The sequence below is a fragment of the Diplotaxodon limnothrissa genome, linkage group LG3 (assembly GCF_057381915.1).
Source record: "Diplotaxodon limnothrissa isolate DT_005_m linkage group LG3, D_limnothrissa_male_GT1.1, whole genome shotgun sequence".
Lineage (NCBI taxonomy): Eukaryota > Metazoa > Chordata > Actinopteri > Cichliformes > Cichlidae > Diplotaxodon > Diplotaxodon limnothrissa.
The window spans coordinates 29,044,837-29,070,003 of NC_140598.1; the positions used below are offsets into that span (position 1 = coordinate 29,044,837).

The 25,167-nt window shown below is 42.0% G+C and overlaps 1 protein-coding gene and 1 long non-coding RNA gene across 2 annotated transcripts in view; one reads left to right on the top strand and one right to left on the bottom strand.

The window, feature by feature from the left end:
* LOC146635249 (basement membrane-specific heparan sulfate proteoglycan core protein-like) overlaps window positions 1-25,167 on the top strand; it is a 113,751-nt gene that overhangs the window by 33,209 nt on the left and 55,375 nt on the right. The window contains exons 5-6 of the mRNA XM_085350068.1: window positions 7,334-7,672; window positions 7,891-8,247. Coding sequence (XP_085206194.1) covers window positions 7,334-7,672; window positions 7,891-8,247 — 696 coding nt within the window. The remainder of the gene's footprint in view (window positions 1-7,333; window positions 7,673-7,890; window positions 8,248-25,167) is intronic.
* LOC146635252 (uncharacterized) lies at window positions 11,723-23,630 on the bottom strand. Its single transcript, XR_014905069.1, has 4 exons — window positions 23,340-23,630; window positions 17,367-17,471; window positions 13,110-13,185; window positions 11,723-12,396 (listed from the first exon to the last, which is right to left on the bottom strand). It is a non-coding gene; the product is annotated as an uncharacterized LOC146635252 (long non-coding RNA).

Sequence of the window (25,167 nt, forward strand, 5' to 3'; positions counted from 1 at the left end):
TTGATGAGTTAACACACCTGTTTAAGGATGCCAGTGCATTGCATGAATCTTTACTTTCTCTAATCTCATTTGATGAGAAAGATAAACAAAATACATGGTTCTCAAGCATCTCTAAATACAATAAAGGGTTTATGGAGGATGTTAACATATGGCTTTCTGAAACTGATAAATGTTCGGGGAGGCCATCATCTGACAAAGCGCAGTCACAGGAAACTTCCCTGGGAGGAGAAATGGAGGTGCGAGAGCACACTGGAAAAGAACCACAATTATCTCTTAATCCTCAGAATGATGTTAATGATGACGTGTTGCCATCCGACAGTGTGTCAAATCAAGGCAGTAGGTCAAGCTCAAGAGTATCATCTACTTCATCTGCACGTCTCAGGGCAGAAGCTGAAATGGCCGCCTTGCTCGCACGTCAACATATGCTGAAAGAAAAACACTCTCTTGAAGAACAAGAGGAACAATTGAGGAGAAAGAAAGAACAACTTCAGCTTGAAGCAGATATAGCTGCAACTGTTGCAAAGGTGAACGTGCTGAGAACTGGATCCACTATGCGGAGCGTCGCTTCACGGAAATCTAATGGAATGGAATCATATTTTTAAAACAAAGGGAAACAGCCTTGAAATTCTTAATGCGGATACAGAGACTTTTGTTCCTCAGACGCTTACAAAAGGAAACGCAATCACTGGGAATGCAGAGCTTCAAGTAAAAACAGTGCAACAGAATATGAAAAGGGAAAGGCCTGCACCAGCTCTTATGGGGCCTTCTGACGCTTTTGGATCAATTCGACCTTTGCCTAAGCCACAAGCTGCTCTTCCAGTAGCCAATGAAAATCTGTTGTCCATTATGGAAAAACAAAATGAATTAACTTGTATGTTGGTCCATCAGCAAAGTCTTTCTTCACTGCCCAAAAGGGAGATTCAAACCTTTGATGGTGACCCTTTACATTTTCAGGCCTTTATGCGCTCGTTTGAACAGGTCATAGAAGCAAAGACTGGTGATGCTGGCGACTGCCTGCATTATCTTGCACAGTACACCAAGGGGCAGCCCAATGAACTTGTTAAAAGCTGTCAACATATGTCTGGAAGTGCTCGATATGTAAAGGCAAAGACTCTGCTGTATGAGCACTTTGGGAATGGACATGTGATTGCATCTGCCTATTTGAACAAAGTTCACTCATGGCCACTGATTAGATCGGAAGATGGAAAAGCTCTTCAGGCATATTGTTTGTTCTTACGTGGATGCTGCAATGCAATGGAAGAGATTGATGATCTCTCTGAATTAAATACACCTGCCAATATGCTTGCTGTGATTAGAAGACTGCCATATAAGTTAAAAGACAAATGGCGAACAGTAGCATGTGACATTCAGGAGAGGCAACATCGCAGAGCTGCATTCATTGACATTGTTTCCTTCCTTGAGCGTCAAGTTAAAATTGCAACAGATCCCATCTTTGGAAATCTATGTGACGTTCCAGCAACACATCTAGCAGTCAAGGGCAGCAATGGAGGGAAACGTTCTCCTCACCTAAGAGCTAAAGGAAGTAGCTTCGCCACAACAGTCTCTGATGTCGAGAGACAGAATCAGACAGGGGCTCAAGATCATCACAACACTGTTACGATCCAGACTAGTGGTCTTACTGGGTCCGGTGAACAGGACTGTAAGCTTGCCATTGTGCCAGTTAAAGTAAAATCAAAGAGTGGTCGAAGAATAGTGGAAACGTATGCCTTTCTGGACCAAGGGAGTTCAGCATCCTTTTGTACAGTGGGTCTTATGGACAAGCTGAATATTGCTGGGAGGAGGACAAAGATTCTCCCACGCACCATGGGACAGGAGAAAGTGGTGGACAGTTTCATTGTACCTGAACTTGAAGTTGCTGGATTGGACAGTGACATGTACTGTGATATGCCTAACCTCTTCACTCAGCATAAAATGCCTGTAGATATTGGTAACATCCCAAATCAACAGGACCTGGATGACTGGCCACATTTGAAGCATGTTCATTTGCCAGAAATTAAGGCCAATGTTGAGCTTTTGATTGGCATGAATATGCCCAGAGCTCTAGAACCTTTGGAGGTCATCCGGAGTGTCGGTGATGGACCTTTTGCCATTAGGACTGTGCTTGGCTGGACAGTGAATGGGCCACTTAATCGAGAATGCTGTGGAAGGCCAGGATGTTTGGCAACAGTTACTGCCAACAGAGTTTCTGCTGTCACACTGGACAAGCTATGGAAACAGCAGTTCAAGATGGACTTTCTCTTAAACTCTGTCTTTTGGACGGACAGCACTGCAGTGTTGAAATATATAAACAATGAGACTTCCAGGTTCCGTGCTTTTGTGGCGAGCAGAGTGTCAGAAATCCTCAAGGCTTCTAGTGCCTCCCAATGGAGGAATGTGAACACCACACAACCCTGCGGACCTTGCCTCCAGAGGTATGAAGGCAGAGACCTTTTTATGTGACACTGAATGGATATCTGGTCCTGCATTTCTTACACAGCCAGAGAACAATTGGCCTGTGAACCCAGAAAACTTGCAGGAACTTCCACATGAAGATCCTGAAGTGAAGGTGGCTGCTGCCATTGAGGTCTTACAAGCACACGATGATGATTATCCTCTGACCCTTTTAATCCATCGTGCCTCATCCTGGACTTGTCTCATCAGGGTGATGTGTTGGATTTTGAGGTTCAAGACATTGCTATTGCATCGCAAGAAGATACATTTCCAGTCTGCATCTGATACAATTCAGTCTGAAGATGCTCAACATAAGGTTTATTTCCGGCATGGCTTTCTTTCATTGGGAGAGATTGAGGATACTGAGATGCAAATAATTAAGTTCTGTCAGAGGAAAAGTTATGCCAAAGAAATTTCTCGTCTCCAAAGGGGAGAGTCTGTGAAACGAATCAGCCACATATATAAGTTGAATCCTGTTTTGGAGGATGATGTGCTGCGGGTTGGCGGACGTCTCAGTAGGGCTGTCATGTCAGAAGATTCCAAGCGTCCTGTCATAATCGCTAAAGAGCTTCACATTTCTAATCTCATTCTACAGCACATTCATAAAGAGGTGGGTCATGGTGGAAGGAACCACATACTCTCAAAGCTGCATCAAAAATACTGGATTCCTGGTGCTGGTACTTTGATTCGAAGCATCAAGGGCGACCGTGGCTCAGGGGTTTGGGAATCGTATCTGTAACCGGAAGGTCGCCGGTTCGATCCCTGGGCTCTCTGTCCTGGTCGTTGTGTCCTTGGGCAAGACACTTTACCCTACTTGCCTACTGGTGTTGGCCAGAGGGGCCGATGGCGCGATATGGCAGCCTCGCTTCTGTCAGTCTGCCCCAGGGCAGCTGTGGCTACAACCGTAGCTTGCCTCCACCAGTGTGTGAATGTGAGAGTGAATGAATAGTGGCATTGAAAAGCGCTATATAAATCCAATCCATTATTATTATTATTATTCATTATTATCATGTCGAGGTGTGTGACCTGCAGAAGATTTCATGGAGCTGCAGGCCAGCAGCAGATGGCTGACTTGCCTGAAAGCAGAGTGACCCCTGAGAAACCCCCATTTGGCTTTGTTGGAGTGTACTATTTTGGTCCATTTGAAGTGAAGCGTGGGAGAAGTCTTGTGAAGCGCTATGGTGTTATTTTTACTTGTTTGGCAATTAGAGCAGTACATATTGAGGTTGCCTCATCTCTTGACACAGTCTTTCATTAATGCCTCAAGATGTTTCATCGCAAGACGAGGTCAGGTACAAGAACTGCGCTCAGACAATGGGACTAGCACAGACCGCGAGCTGAGACGAGCTATGGAACAGTGGAATCAGGAAAAGATCTCTGATGCTGTGTCTTTGAAGGGAGTGAAATGGATCTTTAATCCTCCAACTGGATCGCATCATGGCGGAGCATGGGAGCGGTTGATTCCTTCTGTCAGAAAGGTCCTTAATTCCACTCTCCAAACACAGCATTTGGACAAGGAAGGGCTCCAAACTGCTCTTTGTGAAGTGGAGTCGATCCTCAACAGTAGACCCATTACGCTGGAATCCACCGATCCAAATGATTTGGAAGCCTTAACACCAAACCATCTCCTTCTTCTCAAGTCCAACCCGTCTTTACCACCTGGCCTGTTCCGGAGGGACGATCTCTACGCACGTAAACGATGGAGGCAAGTTCAATATATATCTGACCTGTTTTGGAAAAAATGGACTAAAGAGTATTTGCCACAACTTCAGCAACACCAGAAATGGGGAAGGATTAAACGTAACGTTGTTCCTGGAGATGTGGTCCTTATAGTGGATGATTCTGCACCTCGTGGTTCCTGGATCATTGGGAGAGTCACCGGAGCTGCACCAGATGAAAAGGGGCTTGTGCATCAGGTCTGGATTAAGACCCCAACCAGCCATGTGTGCAGACCCATAACAAAGATATGCCTTCTTCAAGAGGCCTCTGACCCATGACTATGGCATTTTTTTTGACACAGTGTGACATAACTAACTTTGAATTGACTTTAATGTTATGAGATGTACATCACAGACTGACTATATTTAGGCTAAGTGCTGGTAACCTCTGGCCTATGACTGACTGACCATGTGCAGACAGAAGAAAAGAAGAGAAGACATGAGAAAATAACTTTGGTGGACTTTTGAGTATGTTATGTTGTCTCACTGGGTGTCTGTGATATGATGAAGTGTGTGTTGTGAGTTATGGTGTTGGATGTGTAATTATTACTGTAAAAATGTAATAATTAGGGGCCGGAATGTTATGGATAGGCGTAGCTTTGGGTCACGTGGTGTCAGTAATAGTGATTGCTATATCACCTGTTCATGGCCCGAGGGAAATTTTGTGAATGAGTGGGTGATGGGGGAAGTCGACTTTTGCTGACCGCTCAAGCTTGGAATGTTTTTGATCACTGTTTTTCTACGGATTTTAAGGATTTGATAACAAATAAAGGAGTTTTAACCTGGAACTTTGACTTACGTTTTAAACAGCGGGCGCGTCAACATTATTCCCCTATTCAGCTGCTCGGCGACTGAAAGGCTTGACAGTCGCCAATACACTAACTGGCCACTTTATTATACACCTTGGATGTACCCCCTTTTCCTTCAAAACTGTCTTAATTCTTCATGGAATAGATTCAACACGGTCCTGAAACATTCAGAGTTAAGTTCATGCTTCAATAGTCACTGAAAGTTGATCCCTGACAGGGTGTAAATTTGACATGGACAGAAGGGACATGTCCCCACTAGGGATGGGTATTGATAAGATTTTCACGATTCCGATTCCAGTACAAGGTACAAAGATTGTTTACATTGTGTTCAGGAAGTGGGGACAGTAGAAGGAAGTTTGATTTTTAAGCATCAGTTTGCTAGGACCACACAAAGGCAAATGTGTCCGACAGTTAAGGGTAAGAATATGGATTCTCTTCAAGATGATCTTAAGAGCTGTACAAATATGCACAGTTTTAAAATGTGTTAGATACTTAAAAGGATGAATCAATATGAAGAACATGAAAGTAATTTGGGCTAAATGTGGAAGGAAAAATGTTTGCATTGTTACATAAAGATACATGTTAGAGGGTTTTTTGGGTTGTTGGCGCCCTCATGTAAGAATAATTGGATTGCAGGTAGGGGGGAGGTGCTAACAAGAATGTATTCTTCTTCCTGCTCCTTTTCACCCATGGGTGCGGTGTTATAATAATGGGAAGGAGGATTTGTATGAAGGAAATGAAACACTGTTGAACAATGTGTGGAATAAATAAATGAATGAATTAAATGAAATTACGTCCTCTACTGGTCCTACGTCATGTGACAAATATGGCCAGTGTGATTGGCTGTGCCTTTCAGGGAGCTCAGTTTAGTTTTAGCAGCGGCAAACCTGCGCTGCGAGGAGGAGAGGAGGGTGGCAGCAAAGAGGAAGAACCTGGATATAAGAAAGTATTTTTCAAAGAAACCTGTAAGACGCTTTAAGTCAAGTTCACTCATAAAATGTGTCCGTCACAATAACAGGCTATGCTAGGCTTTGATTAGATTTTGGTTTGTTACTTGTTGTGATCCTTGTTGTTTTCCCTGTTGTGATCTCTAAAAAACACAAGAAGGACCCTGCCCTTCCTCCTCCTCCTGATGAAGAAGCAAAAAAGGCCCACATCAGTCTAAAAATAACTACTAATTAGCTCAACAATCCGCCAGCAGCGCCACTGAAACATAGCTTCAGAAAGATTTTATTTCAGATACGATGAGTGGTAAACACGTTTTGACGTTTATCTTCCTGCTTGTTTTATCCACAGCTGGAGGGAAAGCCGCTCTTAGAGGTGAGAAGTTGCTCCGTTTCTTCTTATTCATCAGTTTCCCTCTAACAGCGCCGTGTGGCCAGATGTCCCGCTTTGCGCGACACTGTAGGTATTTTATTAGCTTGTTTTCTCTCGCGCATCAAACGTGAAAGACATGTCCCGCGTTTTGATTTAAAGTTAATCGCCTCGGGTGCAGCTGTCTTAAATCTCCATTTACTTCAGTAACGCTGTATCTCCAGCTGGGGGGAGGGGCTTCACCCACGAAGACCATGCTCAAAGGAGCAAACTATTTACTAACATTTACTCAGACCAGCATGCATTGATCCAACAGCACGATTAAAAATCATATACTTTTAGAAAGAGTTTCTTTCAGACACAATGAGTGGTAAACGCGTTTTGGCGTTTATCTTCCTGCTCGTTTTATCCACAGCTGGAGGGAAAGCCTCTCTTTGACAAGTTGCTCCGTTTCTTCTTATTTATCCGTTTCTCTCTAACAGCGCCGTGATTACAGTGATCAGCTGTCCCGCTTTGCGTGACGCTGCAAGGGTTTTATTTCCTCTCAAATGTGGGAGCAGCGCATTTTGGCTAAAAGTTGCTTCTAGCTGCCAAGAAAGTGGAGGAGAATGACTCCCCGTGGGTTAGGCAGCACTCTTGCCTCAATCGTAACTCACCGGGGCTGTGCCAATATTTCAGTGTGTTTTATCTTTTAACGTCTAATATACTTTTACCGCACAGGATATACAAACGGATTGTATTAATAAAAGTTAAAAATTAACCGTTTTTCAAGCATCTTAATGACTCTGTGTTATTGTGCCTACATTATAAACAGTCAAGACCCTTTTGGCCACTTAAAATATCGTTATAGAACTATTATATTATTATTATATTTGTTGCATTTTCTGCTGGCTTCTTGGTCAGATTACTCTTAAAAAAGCAAAGTTTTTATGATAATGCGACTTTTTAACTGGATAAATAATCTTTTTCTAATATTAAAATTTGTTTGATCTAAACACTCTGACCTTTGACCTCTCTGCTCTGTGTTGTTTCCTCTTTCAGACCAGAAAAACATCACAGCTGAGTCTGGACAGAACGTCACTCTGTCATGTCGAGCTCCAAACAACAATAACATCAGAGTAGTGGAGTGGAGCAGACCTGACCTGGGAGACGAATATGTGCTTTCATATCGGGATGAGCAGTTTGATCCAGAAAACCAGCATCTATCTTTTAAGAACCGGGTGGATCTGCAGGACAGACAGATGAAGGATGGAGACGTGTCTTTGATTCTGAAGGGTGTGATGACTAATGACACTGGAACATACAAGTGTCGTGTCTTCATGGGAGAAACGCGCTCATGGATATCCAGCAGCATCTACCTGAGTGTCTCTGATCCTCCAGGTGAGAGAGTAGAGCTCAATGTGTCTGGAATCAGTTATCTGTCTAATGTTAAAGTTTGGCTCATTTGAACCATTTAACTGTGACAAACATGCAGACAGAACATTACACATTTTAAACACATCTTTATAAAGGATTTTTAAATGAAATATAAAAAAAGTAAAAAATTTAAAGGTATTTTTCCACGGTATGTTTCTGCTCTGTGTTGTTTCCTCTTTCAGACCAGAAAAATATCACAGCTGAGTCTGGACAGAACGTCAATCTGACATGTCGAGCTCCAAACAACAACATCAGAGATGTAGAGTGGAGCAGAGCTGACCTGGAGACAAAACATGTCCTTATGTACAGAGATGAACAGTTTGTTCCAGATCACCAGCATCCATCTTTTAAGAATCGGGTGGATCTGCAGGACAGACAGATGAAGGATGGAGACGTGTCTTTGATTCTGAACAATGTGACGATTGCTGATAGTGGAACATACGAGTGTCGTGTCTTCATGAAAGAACCAAACCGAAGGAAGAGAGCGAATGTGGACCCTGACCTCATCAGCATCATCTACCTGACAGTTCTTCCTCCAGGTGAGTGAGTAGAGTTGAGTGTGTTGATGAGACCTTGTAGAAAGCAGCTGGTCTGAGTGATGTGATCAGCTGACACCTCACACGTGTTTCTCACCTGCAGCTCCACCAGGAGGAACCACAGATGGAGAGGAGAAAGATGGAGTTGCTAGAGGACATTATGGTGGACTGGTAGATTTTGGTTTGTTACTTGTTGTGATCCTTGTTGTTTTCCCTGTTGTGATCTCTAAAAAACACAAGAAGGACCCTGCCCTTCCTCCTCCTCCTGATGAAGAAGCAAAAAAGGAAGTGGTCTGAAACATAGCACCATGACAGGAGAGAGAGAGCACATTAAAACCAGTTAAACATGGTTAACTATAAAAATGACATATAAAATATATAAACGTATCGATAGCTCTGAAGCTCAGAGAGAAACTTCATAACAAACTTCAGACTCTTCCACTAAACCTGTGTGAGCAGGTTAAAAACCTTCAGGTCTTATTTGATCCAGAACTCACATTTGAATTTTGCATCAAAAATATTTTAAAACTGATTTTCATATTTATAGAATATTGTAGCAACAGCCTCTCTCTCTCAGGTCAACGCAGAGACACTGACTCCTGCTTTCATCTACTGCAATGTTCATCTTTCTAGTTTTTCAAAAAAAAAAATTGTCACTGCTGCAGCTGCTTCAAAGCTCGGCTCCAGAGCCCAAATTACACCAATGTTACAGTCTCTGTATTGACTCCCAGTCAGAGTCGTCTGTAAGGTTCATTTACTGCTTTTTAGCGTTTCAGGACCTTCTCATCTTTCTGATTTGCTTTTATGCTACGAGCACTTCAGAGCCCTCAGGACAGGAGACTGTTGACCATCTTTTATTTATCATGCTGCCTGTTTCTTTTTAGTTTGCCATTTTATGGTTTTGTGTGTCTATTTATTGTAATTTACTATTCATTTATTTCCTTTTTTGCACCATTTATTTATTCCATTTTTATTATATTTAATCTATTCTTAGTAGCCTTGTAATGTTATTTATTGTTTCTTTTTAATCTCCTGTGTTTCTGTATGATGAGTGTCTGATGTCTGGGTGTGGGAGTGGGGATGGAGGGGTGATGAAAGGGTGTAGTGAAGGTGATGCATGTATATTTTTTTCTGCTTTTAATGTGTACATCACTTTGAGTGGCTTCCTTACTGTATGAGAAGTACTATAAATAAAGTTTTGAGTTATATCCTGAGATTAAGACTTGAGGCATTTACACACCAAGTGCATTGCAAAAAGTCCCAAAACACAACTTTTAAACTTGCCCTGTAACAAATATACATGACAAACATGTTGTGTTTGGTGTAAAATTCATGATGGATTCAAACCCAGGACCTTGTTGCTGTGAGGCACCAGTGCCACCACCCAGTGGTGATAACAAAGACCTCAGTCCTGCAGAGCAAATGTTTTACATTCAGCCTGATTTGTTTTTCTTCTCCTCCATCATCGGTGATCAGAGGTCTGCACTGTGAACCAGGATTTAGTCTCATCCAGGTAACTTCAGGGTTAACCCTGGTTTTACTGCAATAAGATGGTTCACTTCTCATTCCCAGTTTATGCTTCAGTGGGAAATCTACGCTGTGACCTTACATGTAACCTGATGTAACAACACATTGAGTTGACACAGCCTGCTGCTGTGACTGGTCTGAGCAGCACTTTTGACTCCTGTGTATTTTCACCAGCTTTTGAATATATCAGTATAAAGAATAATAATCATAACCATTGTGAAGAAGGGTTCTGATAGCACAGGGTCATTGTAGTAAGGTAAAATGTGTTGGTTATGTACAGCTGGTAAAATAAGATTATTAAACACATATTACAAATATTCTTAGAAAATATTTTTTATAAAGGTGCTTCTGACTTGGGTTTAATGGGTTCTTACTAACACCAGATGTCAGTAACAACCCATCCAATCAACACATACATATTTCTTGGCCCACATTTGGCTGTGATATAGACATCAGTGTGGATTATACAATGATTTTATGACTGATGGATGAGAAACTTATTTCTATTTAAAGTGTGTAATGTACATATTTGTAGGCCCCAGCAGCTGAGCGCTGACCTCATCCTCAGAGCACTGAGGTGTAACTGAGAGTCAAGGCCGCCTGCACTCTGAGAGGATGATGACTGGACTATTACTTTGTCTGTGGGTTCATTGGTGCTGAAGCTCAGAGTGGGGCTCAGATGTTTCAGCACCAAGCACAGCGAGTGTCCGCTCCACTCAAGGGTCTGTCCGTCTGCCTGCAGTGAGCTCGGTTACCAGAAGGAGACGACCGGCCTGTGAGCCCCACTGCTCGTGTTTTTTTAGTGGAGTTCTAACACACAAAGAACTGAAGTGTTAAAAACAATGCAAAGTGTGACTGCTGTTACTGCTGTGCTTTTCATGGTAAATGGCCTGTATTTGTATAACGTTTTACTCAGTCCCTAAGAACCCCAAAGCACTTTACACTACATTCAGTCATCCACCCATTCACACACACATTCACACACTGGTGATGGTAAGCTACATTGTAGCCACAGCTGCCCTGGGGCGCACTGACAGAGGCGAGGCTGCCGGACACTGGCGCCACCGGGCCCTCTGACCACCACCAGTAGGCTACGGGTGAAGTGTCTTGCCCAAGGACCCAACGACCGAGACTGTTGGAGCCGGGGCTTGAACCAGCAAACTTCCGATTACAAGACGAACTGCCAACTCTTGAGCCACGACCGCCCCCCAACATGCTTTATTTATTGGGATTTGAACTTTTCCAGTTCACAGTGAACTCTGGTATCGCTCCCTGCTCTAGCTATTGTTTTCATTCATGTGACCGAGTCACTACCCTGGTGGTTAAAACATTTCTCCATCGTGACTCCAAATATTGAACAGTCTTTCCACCTGTCTGGATCGATCCATGGATGAAAACAAAGATATGAATTTTTGCATTTGTATCACCATCATTTCATGAAGTCATAAAGTTAAAATGTCTTAAAATGAATTTATTTACACCTGAAAATCAGTAAGAAAAAGAACACAGACCAGCTGTGTGACGCTCTCACGTCCACATGAACCAAAACATATTCTGTGGTGTTCAGTGTCAGTGAAAACATGTGACAAGCTTTTATTGTGAAGATCTGATCTCCTAATCCCGTGTGATGTCACTGAGCAGGTTGTGTGATATAAGACCAGCTGTGAACAGCAGGTGTGAACAAGCCTGTAAAAAGTATTTACAGAAGACGTTTTGTAAAGTTTAAATCTGTTAGTGTGACGTCTCCTCCATATCAGACACGAAACAGCTGCTGCACATTCACAAAGTGGAAACATTAAATTTTCAGCGGTGCGGAGTCAGTGTTGTTACACTTCAACGTCAGTAGATGGCAGCACAGACCACATAATCTTGACCCAGCAGCAACTTAAAAACTTTCTCATTAAAGTTTTTTTTTTGTTTTACTTTTAAAAACAAAATAACAAAACCCTTTCAAATAATGCCTAAACTATTGTCCACTTTCAGGTGACTTCACACTTGTTACCTGTCACTGTGATATTTCTGGTGGTCACTTCTGGTGAAAACAAGCCTCCAGCCCTCACTGCTGACAGAGCAGCAATAAGCATCAATGCACTTATTACAGTCTCGTGAATTTCCACAGTGGTTGGTAAAATCTGCTCAGAGACACAAATGTTGTTCGTATCTGTGAGCAACATCCTGATTTCAAATCTGTGGGTCGGTGAATACAAGCACCAGCACTAACGAGCATGCGCAGTGAGTCTGTCATCGAGCTGTTTAATAGTCCAATTCTATTGGAGGGCACTAATATAAACACATGACACATCAAGATAATCTCACTCAAAGAAACGTCTAACACATTGTAGATGAAGGCTGTTTAATAATGGAGTAAAGGATCTCCATCGTATTACAAACCACACCTGTAGCTGTTAAAATAAGAGAAAAATATAAATTCATAATCTATGACTCCAAAGAATTCATGCTCCTTCATGAGGAGAACAAACAGAATATAAACCAGTGTGTTTACAGTGAATGTGTCAGGTCTGAGCTGCTGTGTGGACCAGTTAGAGAGCAGCAGCTGGATCCCAGTGGTTGGACTGGTGGACGACTTCAGTGAGGAGTCGATGACATTTGGCTCTGGTAGAAACTCTGCACACACAAACACACAGGAGGAGAATATAAGCACAAAGCAGAGCCTCTCTGTTCTCTTTATAAACAGCAAAGCATGAGGACATGTCAGTGAACGCATCACAGTTACAATAATGTAACTTATTGAACTTTGACACATTTTGTGCAGGTGTGTCAGATCACACAGCATCTGCAGAGACACAATCTTGTTTTGATACATTTTAACTGCAGGATGAAAAATAAACTGATTAAATAACATCAAATTGCTCCATCTTAACAGGTTACTGGCACCAGAATATTTAGTGGAACTGGTGCTTGTGTCCCAGTCAGTGTGTACATCCTGAGATGCTGCAGCCACAAACCTGTTCACTGTTCCCAGCTCACACTTAAAGACGACTGAATGTTTGCTGTGAGGACTCCTCGATCCTGGGACGACCTGCCTGAAGAAATCTGGCTCGCCTCATCAGTGTCGTCTTTTAAATCCTTGTTAAAGACTAATATATAAACTTTAACTCATCTTATTCATCCAGCTGTTGGAAGTTATTCACCACATGACGCTTGAGTCTGTGTGGCTGTAGTTTGATTCATATTTTACTCTTTGCTCTTTCACTCATCGTCTCTGGGAAGCACTCGTAACGATGGTTTGAAAAGTGACACAAACTTAAAAGTAAAGGAAAAGTTTGATTGTGAGCAACAGATTTATGGTGTTTGTACTAAAAGAAGAGCAGCTGTACCTCTCAGCTCTGACTGTTTTTCCTTCTCTTTGACTGACGTCTTCAGTTCTCACTGCTGAGCCGACTGCAGCTGCATCTGCACAATAAAACACACACACAGGACGTCAGTGCACGATTGACTTTACCCAGAATCCTCTGCAGGAGAAAATGGAAGGTACTCATGTTTAGCTGGACAGAGAAAAGTTACAGGAAGTCGTGATGTCGCTCTGATGTTGTTCAGTTTGTCTTGTACAACATTTTTCTGAAGTCTCATATAAAGACGTCGCTTCTCTGTTTTCTTAACAAAGTGGATTTTCTACAACAGTTTCAATGATAAGAAACAAAATGAATGACATTAGTTATGGAGCCTTTGGTAACATATTCAGAGAACAAGATGGAAAAACAATCAGTTACAGGAGCAAACATCATGCTGGCTTGAACACATATTTGTTGTTGAAGCTTCTCAGTATTTGAATCATGAAGATTTGTTAGTGTTTTTTAATGAGTTCATCTTTTAAACCATTTTAGCCTCGATTGTCCTGTTAAACACTATTTAAACTTCTGTCTCTATAATTCAACAAAGAGTCAAGTTTAGCCTCTCTGCTAACTTCAGGCTAAAAACACTGATGACCTCCAACGCTGCCCCTCAGCCTCCTGGTAGAGGCTCCTATGGACCCAGCAGGGTGACAACAACACCCCATCAAAGGGACAAAGACACTGAGCAGCATGCAAAGAAGCCCACTCACTATAAACATCATGTAAGAAATAAGAACTACAATGGGATCATTGATGGAGCTGGACTGTTGTCAGAGTGCAGCTTAGAGGAGATTCTGAGTTTAGCAAAACCTCCTCATGGCTTAAAAAGTCTAACAAGTGTTAAGATTTCCTGTGAATATTACTGTGAACACTGACACGCTCACCTGTTTTCAGTGCAGCTCACTTTGTTATTGTTACTCATATAAAATTAAATAAAATATTCAAATAAAAAGTGTAAATATAGACTTTAATTAGCCAGTTTGTTATGCTGCACCGAACAAACACACTACTCTCACATCTGGTGTGACGGGACACGAGCTCCAGCTCAACCTCTGACTTTACTGATGAACGAGTGAAAGTGAATTCCTTTGTTTAGTTTATTATTAGAATATGTTTGTTTGTTAGAAAGTGTTATAGATGCTATGTTATGTCCTACAGAGCAAATATTTCATATTCAGCCTTCATGAAGCGACCAGTTAAGTATTAAATCTTCTATAGCAATAATTCATCTTTGACGTTACATTATTTATATCATTTCAATGTATTCTTCATTTCACACATTTACATTGTTCTAAATATAATGTTTAAATAATTTTCATATTATTGAAGTCAGGATTATAACAGAAGGGTCACAATCATGGCTGCAGCAAATATGAAGACGAGGCTCAATCAAATACAAACAATATTTAAAGTGAGTTACTGACTCTTAAACTTGTAACTTTATTCAGTAAAAACTGTTTATTCTACCAGTGTTGTAACAAAATAAGTTGTACCATCAATAAATAAACAGCTGCTGAGGACTCGTTGGTGTAGCGAAGGACTAATGTCCTAAAGAGTAATATAGTACACACTCCTTCCTGAGACGACTGAAGGTCCTCTCATTTCCAACACTGTTGACTCTGTCTGTGTTGCACACTGCTCAAAGTAAAGGGAACAAAAAGATAAGAATCCCAGATCTGAATGAATGAAATATTCTCATTAAATACTTTAGATAGTTGTAATGTCCTTACAACAAGTCAAAGTGAAGCTCGGCAGTGTGTGTGGCCTCCACGTGTCTGTATGACCTACAACACCTGGACATGCTCCTGATGAGGTGGTGGATGGTCTCCTGATGGATCTCCTCTCAGACCTGGACTGAAGCATCTGCCAACTCCTGGACAGTCTGTGGTGCAGTTGGTGGACGGAGCGAGACATGATGTCCCAGATGTGCTGGGTTGATTCAGGTCTGGGGAACAGCTGGACCAGTCCACAGCATCAATGCCTTCGTCCTGCAGGAAATGCTGACACACTGCAGCCACATGAGGTTCAGCATTGTCTTGCATTAGGAGGAAACCAGAGCTACCCGCACCAACATATGATCTCACAGGGAGGTCTGAGGATTTCATCTCAGTACCTAATGGCAGTCAGGCTACCTCTGATGAACACATGGAGGGCTGTGCAGCCCCCCCAAAGAAATGCCACCCCATACCATAACTGACCCACTGCCAAACCATCATGCTGGAGGATGTTGGAGGCAGCAGAAGGTTCTCCACGCTGTGTCCAGACTCTGTCACGTCTGTCACATGTGCTCAGTGTGATTCTGCTTTCATTGCCAGTGGCAAAGTTGCCATCTCGGTGTTCTCTGGCAAATGCCAAACGTCCTGCACGGTGCTGGGCTGTAAACACAACCTCCACCTGTGGACGTCGGGCCCTCATGCCACCCTCATGGAGTCTGTTTCTGACCATTTGAGCAGACACGTGTACATTTGTGGCCTGCTGGAGGTCATTTTGCTCTAGCAGTGCTCCTCCTGTTCCTCCTTCCACAAAGGTGGAGGTAGCAGTCCTGCTGCTGGGTTGTTGCCCTCCTACGGCCTTCTGATGTACCGGCCTGTCTCCTGGTAGCGCCTCCATGCTCTGGACACTACACTGACACACAGCAAACCTTCCTGCCACAGCTCACATTGATGTGATCCTGGATGAGCTGCACTACCTGAGCCACTTGTGTGGATTGTAGACTTTGTCTCAATCTATCACTAGAGTGAAATCACAGCCAGCATTGAAAAGTGACCAAAACATGAGCCAGAAAGCATCAGCACAGAGAAGGTCTGTGGTCACCACCTGCAGAAACACTCCTTTATTGGGATGTCTTGCTAATAATTCCCACCTGTTGTCTAATCCAACAGTGTGTGGCATTGATTGTCAATCAGTGTTGCTTCCTAAGTGGACAGTTTGATTTCACAGAAGTGTGATTGGCTTGGAGTTACATTGTGTTGTGTAAGTTTTCCCTTTGTTTTTGGAGCAGTGCATTTATTCTGTGTACTATTGTATTTATGTATTATCATCCTTTTCTATCCTTACTAGGGCTGTGCAATATGACCAAAATCTCATATCCCGATATAAAACATCTATCGTCCGATAACGATATAAATCACAAAAATGTAACATTTTCTGTAAATTCTGTGAATCTCGGGCAGCTCGACTTGCTTGAAGTGTTTCCAGCTGCACGTCGTGTAGCTGGAGTCGAGTGTTTTAACCGATGAAACGATACATTTTTAGACATAAGTTGTAGCTGTTTTGCTTCTCATCCATAAACACTGCATACTCTTGCATATGATTCAGTTTATTTTGAGAAGTCTCAACAGGATCTTGAGCTTTATTGTGAAAAGTTTATGTGGAACATAAACAAGCGGACACGCGATGGTTTTACAGTTGTTGTTGCTAACGACAACGCATAAAAACAGGCGCTTGTCCGTCCGTAGTGTGGTTATATTGAATATAAGAGAAAGAGAGAACTTTAATTAACATAGCCACTACAGCGACCGTCAAAACCATGAAAAAATATTGACGTAAACAGTTTATTTTACGACACCACGAAACAAACGATAGCGTAAACTGAAGCGATAGACGTTTTTATATCGTCATCTGATATATCTGGTTATATCGAACAGCCCTCATCCTTACTCTCTCTATCCAAGCACAATACTGTTGAACTTATTCTCAGTTTATCTTCTGTATAGTTGTAAACATGTATATTTGAATTTGTTATATTTTCATGTCATTTTACAGTGTTTTTCACCTTTGAAGGAGGATGTTTTGTCCCACTGTTACCTGAGTGTGTATTGTTTGGTTGACAATAAAACTCGACTAAAGCAACAGAGTACTGGTACAGTACTAGGCTTGCTAGTACTACATTACTGTATATTCCTCACACAAACACACACACACACACACACACACACACACACACACACACACACACACACACTTCATCAGCAGCAGACAGTCTCTTTGATGTTGATACATTTATCCATAACTGTGTGAAAACAGCACATGTGGAGGTGCAGGGAGGGAAACCCCGGGTTAACTGAGTGAGTTTTATCAACTCATATCAGCTTCATATGACAGAATATCCTGATTACCAATGTTAGCGTCAACTAATCTGAATAACAGAAATATACCCTGGGTATAATAAACTTTCTCTGTAGTGCAGGACCAGATCAATCAAAGTACAAGAATTCAAACAAACACAGAGATTCTACTTACAGAGCAGACACAGCACAGATGTTTCCTTCATCGTCCTTCTCACTCATTTCAGCTTTTTCTCATTTCTGTCTCTGACACCGAGTAAAGTCGCCCTCTTCCTCCTTCCTGTTGGTACAAAGAGAGTCGAGGTCAGATACATTAGAAATATATACAACTATTAACACACTGTAACGGTTACTCTCTTCTAACACGTGGTATGAACGCCCTGTTACTTAAAGTTGCTACAAAAACACACAGATAGTTTTTTTAAAGAATATTTCCAAGATGGACGTCTGATCGACATCACGGATGTTACACCAGTGTCCATTTGATGAACCTCTTCAGCATCACCTGCGTACCCCTGTTAGACTTTCTAACAAGGAAAAACTTTGTGTTTATGAATCATTTTCTCAAAGAATAAAACATTGGAAATATTAAGAGTTGGAGAAAAAAGAAGAAAATGCAGCAGTCCTCCAACAATTTCTTATCCTACTAGTGAAAAAAGTTCCATCCCTGGATGTATAATGCTGATGTCAGGAACAGAGAAGTGATGTTTGTACAAAGCCAACATATACAGATGAACATATATATGAAAAGCTTAAACATGTTGTTTACTTCTTTAAATAACAGGCTGCGGTTTCTGCTTTGCATACATGAAGAAGACATGGTGCTGCTTTCTCTTCACATTCACATTAGATGTTTAAACTAAAATGAACCCATCCACTCTCATCCACTTCAGTCTGTCTCAGGGACACATGACGCTGTTACGACTCATCGAGCGATGCCACCGACCAGCCAATCGGTGACATCACAGTTTAGTACCTGCTCAGATCGCTTGGAAACCCGGCCGAGCAGGTACTAAAGAAATACCTGGTAACAGGTACTGATGACCATTCACACTCACATTCACACCTCTGGGCGATTCAGAATCACCAGTGAACTTAACCCCACTGACTGCATCTCTGTGGACTGTGGGAGGAACCTGAAGAGAACCCACACAAACACAAGGAGAACATGCAAACCCCCCACAGAGACTCCCCGACCAGGTGGTGGATGCAAACGCTCAGTGTCACCATGTGGCCCTCTTAAAAATGGATTTAGGTACTTTAAATATACACAACATGTAAACTATAAAAATAATAAATAAAAGTTATAATGCTACTTATGTCAGCTGTAACTCTCATCTGGACTCTAATTTTACAGTTTTGTTTTTATTATTAAGTGTCAGTGCACTTATGTTAACAACAGTGAATCCTTAAGCTGTCATCATCGATTTTCACCTGTCAGCCTCATTCTGTCCTTTCTGAAAGTCTTCAACAACTCAATTATGATGTGACTGGAAACACAATGAAGACAAAATATTAGATATAAAATAACTGACTGTGGAAAATTTATTCTGTTTTATCAACATATATAAACACATTTATGGATCTGACTGTTGACTACCATGCAATGTAAAAAAAAAAACTTAAAAAACTAAAAAAAAAACCCAAATGAACAGTTATAAGTAATAATAATAATAATAATACCAAACATACATTTTTATACAAAGTAGAGCCGATCATTGCATTTATGAATTTATGAATGATCAGTTTTTTCTAAACTTCTAAAGAAGTAATTTCTAATGTTTCTATTTATTTCTATGTGTATTGTCTTTACTTATATTGGTAAGTAGAGTTTAATGAACGTGATTTATGACGAGTTATATATAAAATTTAGAAATGAGCTGTTTAGCAAAGTATCTTAAATACTACGTTATTTGACACATTTCACATATTATACACCAACAAGTCATTTACAGCAGTGTTGGCCAATCATTTTTATGCAAATACCGGAAACCAGTTCGGGGCACAACCGTATTTGGCGCCGTTACCGTCCCGAGCGAACGTCGTCACAGCGGGGACACCGGACAAGATGGGTACCGGAGTTCTTACGTCGCTCTTGGGGATTCTTTTCCTCCGTTATAGCGCGTTTGCATCAACAGGTGAGATGTTACTCTTAGATTGCTGCTGAATTAATTTGCCGTTAGAGCCACCGAGACTCGCCGGACATCGTTTTTCAGCTGAAACCTCACATAACAGAAAACATCCACTTCGCTCAAAGTACGGCTAGCGATAGCGAAGCGACACATAACGTTAACATGGCGGTGCAAACCAGAGTAGCCGGCAAAAGCGGACTGGTCTCGGATTACTTTCACATTTATAACAGGGGATTTTAGTCCGGGAAAACTGAAGTCGGTACTAATATAATTCTATTAACACGGGCAGTGCCCTACAACGGGAGAAATTTACGGATAAAAAATAACTCGAAAGATACTTTTCGACACCGTGTCGCGCTATGCTAGCCATCAGCAGCAAAGGAGGAGAAGCGCTACCGCCGCGAGGCTTAATGTTCGCGGCGGGTCGGCTGGCTTCACCCCTGGCTGCACAAATCACGGTTCACTTGACCGCGTTATGTCAGGAAAGCCACGAAAGAAGTACTAAAACTCGAGGAGACGCACAGCTGTAGCACTGTTTGCTTATATTGTGTGTGGTTGATTTAAACATCAGAGCCTGGTAAGGTAACAGCCATTTTTTTCTCTTGCATCAAGTACCTGCTGAGAACATCACTGTAGTGAAGTTTATCTGAGTCGTCCCCATCCAGAATCCCTGGCAAGGTCGGGGCAGATCTAGAAGGGTGGCATGTGCCACCCCGAGTGCCACCCTAGTTTTGCACATGACAATGTTGTTTACTAAAGTAAGATAGCACTTTGAGCCTAGCTACAGTTATCAGTGAATATAAGTTCTAAAGCTGAATCTATTGCTTAGTGTTACCCAATGTTCCCTCTAATGTTTCATGTGTCTGAGCGAACACACAAACTCCCTGAGCGATCCCTTGGACCACTGTGAGCAACAGCAGACGTGTGCACTGTGGTCACGCCGGCATCAAATCCGTCCAAGTTACTTGGTTTATTAAAATAATCAAATGACAACATTTACATTTATGTTAGACTACTTTTAATTAACTGCTTTAGAATTAATTTTAAAAAAAAATCTCGTTCATGAGCTGTGTAGTATGTTAACACTATTGAAAGTAAAAATAACTTGAACTCCAATTTTGAAAACACAACTTTATTTATTTATTTTTTTTATAAAGCTCTGACTTGTAGTATGAGTCTGTGGTCTGGGGGAGAGTCCTGTAACTCTGTCTGCAAAATACAGTAAATAATGACCGATGTTGGAGAATCAGAATCAGAAAGGTGTTTATTGCCAAATGTTGAGCAGGTTTACAACATTAGGAAATTGTTGGGCAATTAATAATATAGTTACTTCTTCAAAAAAGTTACTGAGTTTTGCAAGCAACGAAGTTTTTTGCAGCTGTTTACCTAAAAATGCAGCCAATGCGTTTTTAAATAAACACTTCAAACTATTTACAGAACAATCAGCTGTTCTACATCAAATTTGATGCCACACAAATTATTTGTGCCACTCCAAAAAATGATTTCTGTCCACTAGGAAATAAAGGAGAACATCACAAACCTGATACCTGCAGGCCTGAAAACAGGGGATGTATCACTCCTGTAACACCTGTAACACTCAGCAGTCGCCTCATTGTTCTGACACACACAACAAAACTATTGACTACACTAGGGCTGTACGATATGATCACAATTTCATATCCTGATATAAGACATTTATCGTTATTAACCCTCTGGGGTCCACGGACACGCTGCACCTCCAAATCACATGACTGATTTAAGCTGACATAACAACAAGCCGCAGCCACGCTCAGTCTCTATTTCAGACAGTGTTAAAACTTATTGCAACACCTGATTGTTCTCTCATTTTAGTTATAGTAGTATTTTTAAATGGTTGTAGAAAATAAAAAAATAAAAAACAGCAGGTGTATTGGCTGCATTTTTAGATAAATATTTGAAAATGTTTACAAAATGTACAATATATATTTGCATTTAAAAAGATAGTACTCGAATTTTATGTTTTTTGCGTGATTTCAGATGAGTTGTGTTAATACAGTATGCCAATTTAAAAAAAAAAAAAAAAAAGCTAAATTCAGACACATGAGGTTGAGCTGAGAAGAATGACACCAAGCAAGACACGGGGAAAAAGAAACAATTTAAAGGTGAAATACACATGTTAAATCAAAAGCAGTTAAAATGGCCAGTTATATGTTGGACCTCAGAGGGTGAACACAAGAAATCATGAAAAATTAGGTTTAAATCTTTGTTCATGACAATGCAGATTTCTGACATTTTGTGTAAATTCAAGGTTCAACATTCGTCAGATGCATATACAAGTATAACACAGTGAAATGTAAACCTGACACGCTCCTTGACTTGTGCAAAAGGGGGGAGAGGGGGAGAGAGGAAGAACATTATAAATAAATATATATATACACATTTGGTGAATGTGCAGTAGCATGTATGCAGCAAGCTTCTCGCAGTGGGGATGATCTCCTCCGCTAGCATATTGACAAAACATACTGCTTCTTCCGTAAACTCGTTGATGTCGACTGCGCATGCTCAGTCTACATCGTTGAGTGCGTCCTGTAGCGTAGCTTCTGATTGGGCAGACCAACGTTTCACCTCCCTCGTGGTTACTTCTTCCCTCCATATGTTTTGTTTATACTGGGGAATGAGGAAGATGGCGTTGTGGTCAGTCTTCCCGAAAGCCGAGTGTGAGACAGCTTTGTAGCCCTGCTTGTACTGCGTGTAGCAGTGATCCAAAATCCGATCCCCCCTCGTCGGACACCAGACATGCTGGTAGAAATTCAGCATGACTTGTCCGAGGTTCTCTTTATTAAAGTCTCCTGCTACAATGAGGGCTGCGCCCGGGTCCTTGTTTTGAAGCGAACTCAGCACATCATGTAGTTCGGACAAAGCCATACCTGTGTCCGCTTGGGGTGGGATGTAGACCACCGTGGCGATGACCGAGGTGAACTCACGGGGCAGATAGAAAGGGCGGCACTTAATGCTCAGGAATTCCAGATGTGGCGAGCAGCCGCTGCAAAGAGTAGAAATGCACCTGGCATCACACCACTTTCTGTTTACCACACTCCTCCACCTTTGGTTTTGTTTGACTCTGCCGTTCTGTCCGCGCGGAGCACAAAGAATGAATCCGACGGAGTTACGGCCTGGTCCGGCACGATGGGGTCAGTCATGTCTCCGTGAAGCGCACAATGTCGCTGTCCCTCATGTCACGTTGGAAGGTGACTCTTGCTCTTAGGTCATCGAGCTTGTTCTCCAAAGCAGTCAGGAAGGAAAAATCGCCCCATGTTGTTAAGCTTTCTGGATTTTATATTTATTGGGCTACAGATTTATTCATTATACGGACTACACGGTACATAAACTCAAAATTTCACGTGTATATCTAAACTGTATACATGGACTGCAGAAAATAATTAAGTTGTAGACTATATTTATATGAATAGCATGTATATTGAATCATTTTAACCATATGTAACCCACCCCTTTGTGTTCGAAAAAAAAAGGCTTTGATTTTGCCGCACATTTGATTTCTTTGCCACCCTAAGAAAATTTCTCTAGATCCGCCCCTGGTCAGGGATAAAAGAAAATAGGTCCTGTTGATATTTGGGCTTCGTTCCTCCTGTTCCAATAAGAAGTAATCCCTCACTTGAGAATGCACTCAAACTTTAACATTTCCGCAGCAATTTGCTGAAACAACCTCTGAACCAACAACAAGGATGTAAGACTTCCTAAAACTATAACTTCTTTTTCTAGGAGGTTCCACTTTATGGTAATGTAACGACATCCAACTGTAACTTTGTCACCAAATTAAAACATCACTACTTGACTAGCTGGTTGTAAAGAAAGCGGAGTAACCTGGATCCTGACCAGTGCGCGCTCCCGACGCTGGGGAACGCTCCGTCGGTGATAAATGGCACAACGCTCAACCAGAGCAGCAGCCATGTTTCAGCGCTACAACCAGACGTGAAACACGACCTTCTTGTGACTCTGCGTGTCTGTGTTCTACTTACCCCGACATGCAGAGGCTCTAAAAACATACTAGCAGCTCCTTTGTGCCTGATCCCACACGTCAGCAAACATGAAGACGGTGAAAGCTGCTGATAAGCTTCGTTTTTGTCGACGTCACGATTAAAAACAGGCTCCAATATCCAAAGTTAAGCCCACGTCGTTTTCGAGTAAAGGGCATCCTTGTTTAAAGCTCCTAGCAAAGCTGTTTTCCACCGTCCACGAACGATAACACAAACAGCTTCTCTTCTCACGGAGAGCAACCGTGTAGCGAGGTCACAAAGATTGCAGCGGAAGCGCGTTCCCTGTGTGCCTGCAGAGCGAGCCGACGATCGATAGGGAGCAGTGTACAGTATGGTACGTACTACAGCGCTCCCCCGGTTGGCACGACCGCGGTAAAGTGAGCCGTCATTTGTGAGCCGCGGTCAAGCCAGCCGCTTCTTATCCGCCGCATAAATTTCCTTGCGCTTTTACACCAGGCTGCACGGTAGCGCCTTTTCGCTTTATATGCCGATTGAAAGCCTAGACGCACGCGGGCGAATAGTCACACGCGCGCGCACACAAATTACAGCCCAATACAGTCAATACAATTATGGAAATTTCAAAAATTCATTAAAAATCATCCTGAGTAGTTGATGTCCAACTTTCAACACATTCCTTCTCTGGGACACCTACTGTACCTGTGTGCCAAGTTTCAGCCAGATTTACTGCAATATTACTCAGAAATTACAAGAAACTTATATTCAACGCAATACAGCCAATACACTACAATTATGGAAATTTCAAAAATTCATTAAAAATCATCCGGAGTAGTTGAGGTCCAACTTTCAACACATCCCTCCTCTGGGACACCTACTGTACCTGTGTGCCAAGTTTCAGCCAGATTTACTGTAGAATTCCTCAGAAATTAAAGGACATTTATATGCAATTCAATACAGCCAATACACTACAATTATGTCAATTTTCAAAAATTCATTAAAAGTCATCCTGAGTAGTTGAGGCCCAACTTTCAACACATTCCGAAAAGGCGCTACCGTAAAGACTGGTGTAAAAGCGCAAGGAAATTTATGCGGCGGATAAGAGGCGGCTGGCTTGACCGCGGCTCACAAATGACGGCTCACTTTACCGCGGTGTTGGCACGGGGTCGTGGGCCTGATGTATGAACTGGGATCATTGCATCATTTAGTCAGCCCCATCACCTGCATCTATCTGACACTGATTTCTCAGAGGGAGCAGTGTAGTAGATGAAGAGCTGATGGTGAAATCAGGAGCAAAAACTAACGAATGTTGGTTGAATTGAATGTTGGCCTGGTCAACACAAGTTCAATTCAATTTTATTTATATAGCGCGAAATCACAACAGCAGTCACCTCAAGGTGCTTTATACTCTAAGGTAGACCCTACAACAATACATGTCCAGGAAGTTCATGTCGTGTTCACAAAGATGATGATTATGTGAACAGAGGTGGACCTACAACATGGCTTCATGTCTACAAACCCACAAAGTCTTACAGCAGTAAGGATGCACCCGTGTCATCCATGTGATCTGCGTGCTCAGAGCCTGGCTCTACAATCACCTGGACACAGAGAAACCTTGATGTAGATGTTTGATGAGCTAAAGTCCACAATATTAAGATTATGTGTATACTTTACTTTAACGATCCCTGTGGGGAAATTACTCTTTCTGCATTTGACCTGTTCACTCAGTGAAGCAGTGAGCAGCCACTGAGCAGGCGCCTGGGGAGCAGTGTGTAGGAACGGTACCTTGCTCAGACATACTTCAGGGTAGCCGTTCAGTGGACTTGAACCCCCAACTTTCCGATCATGGGGCGAC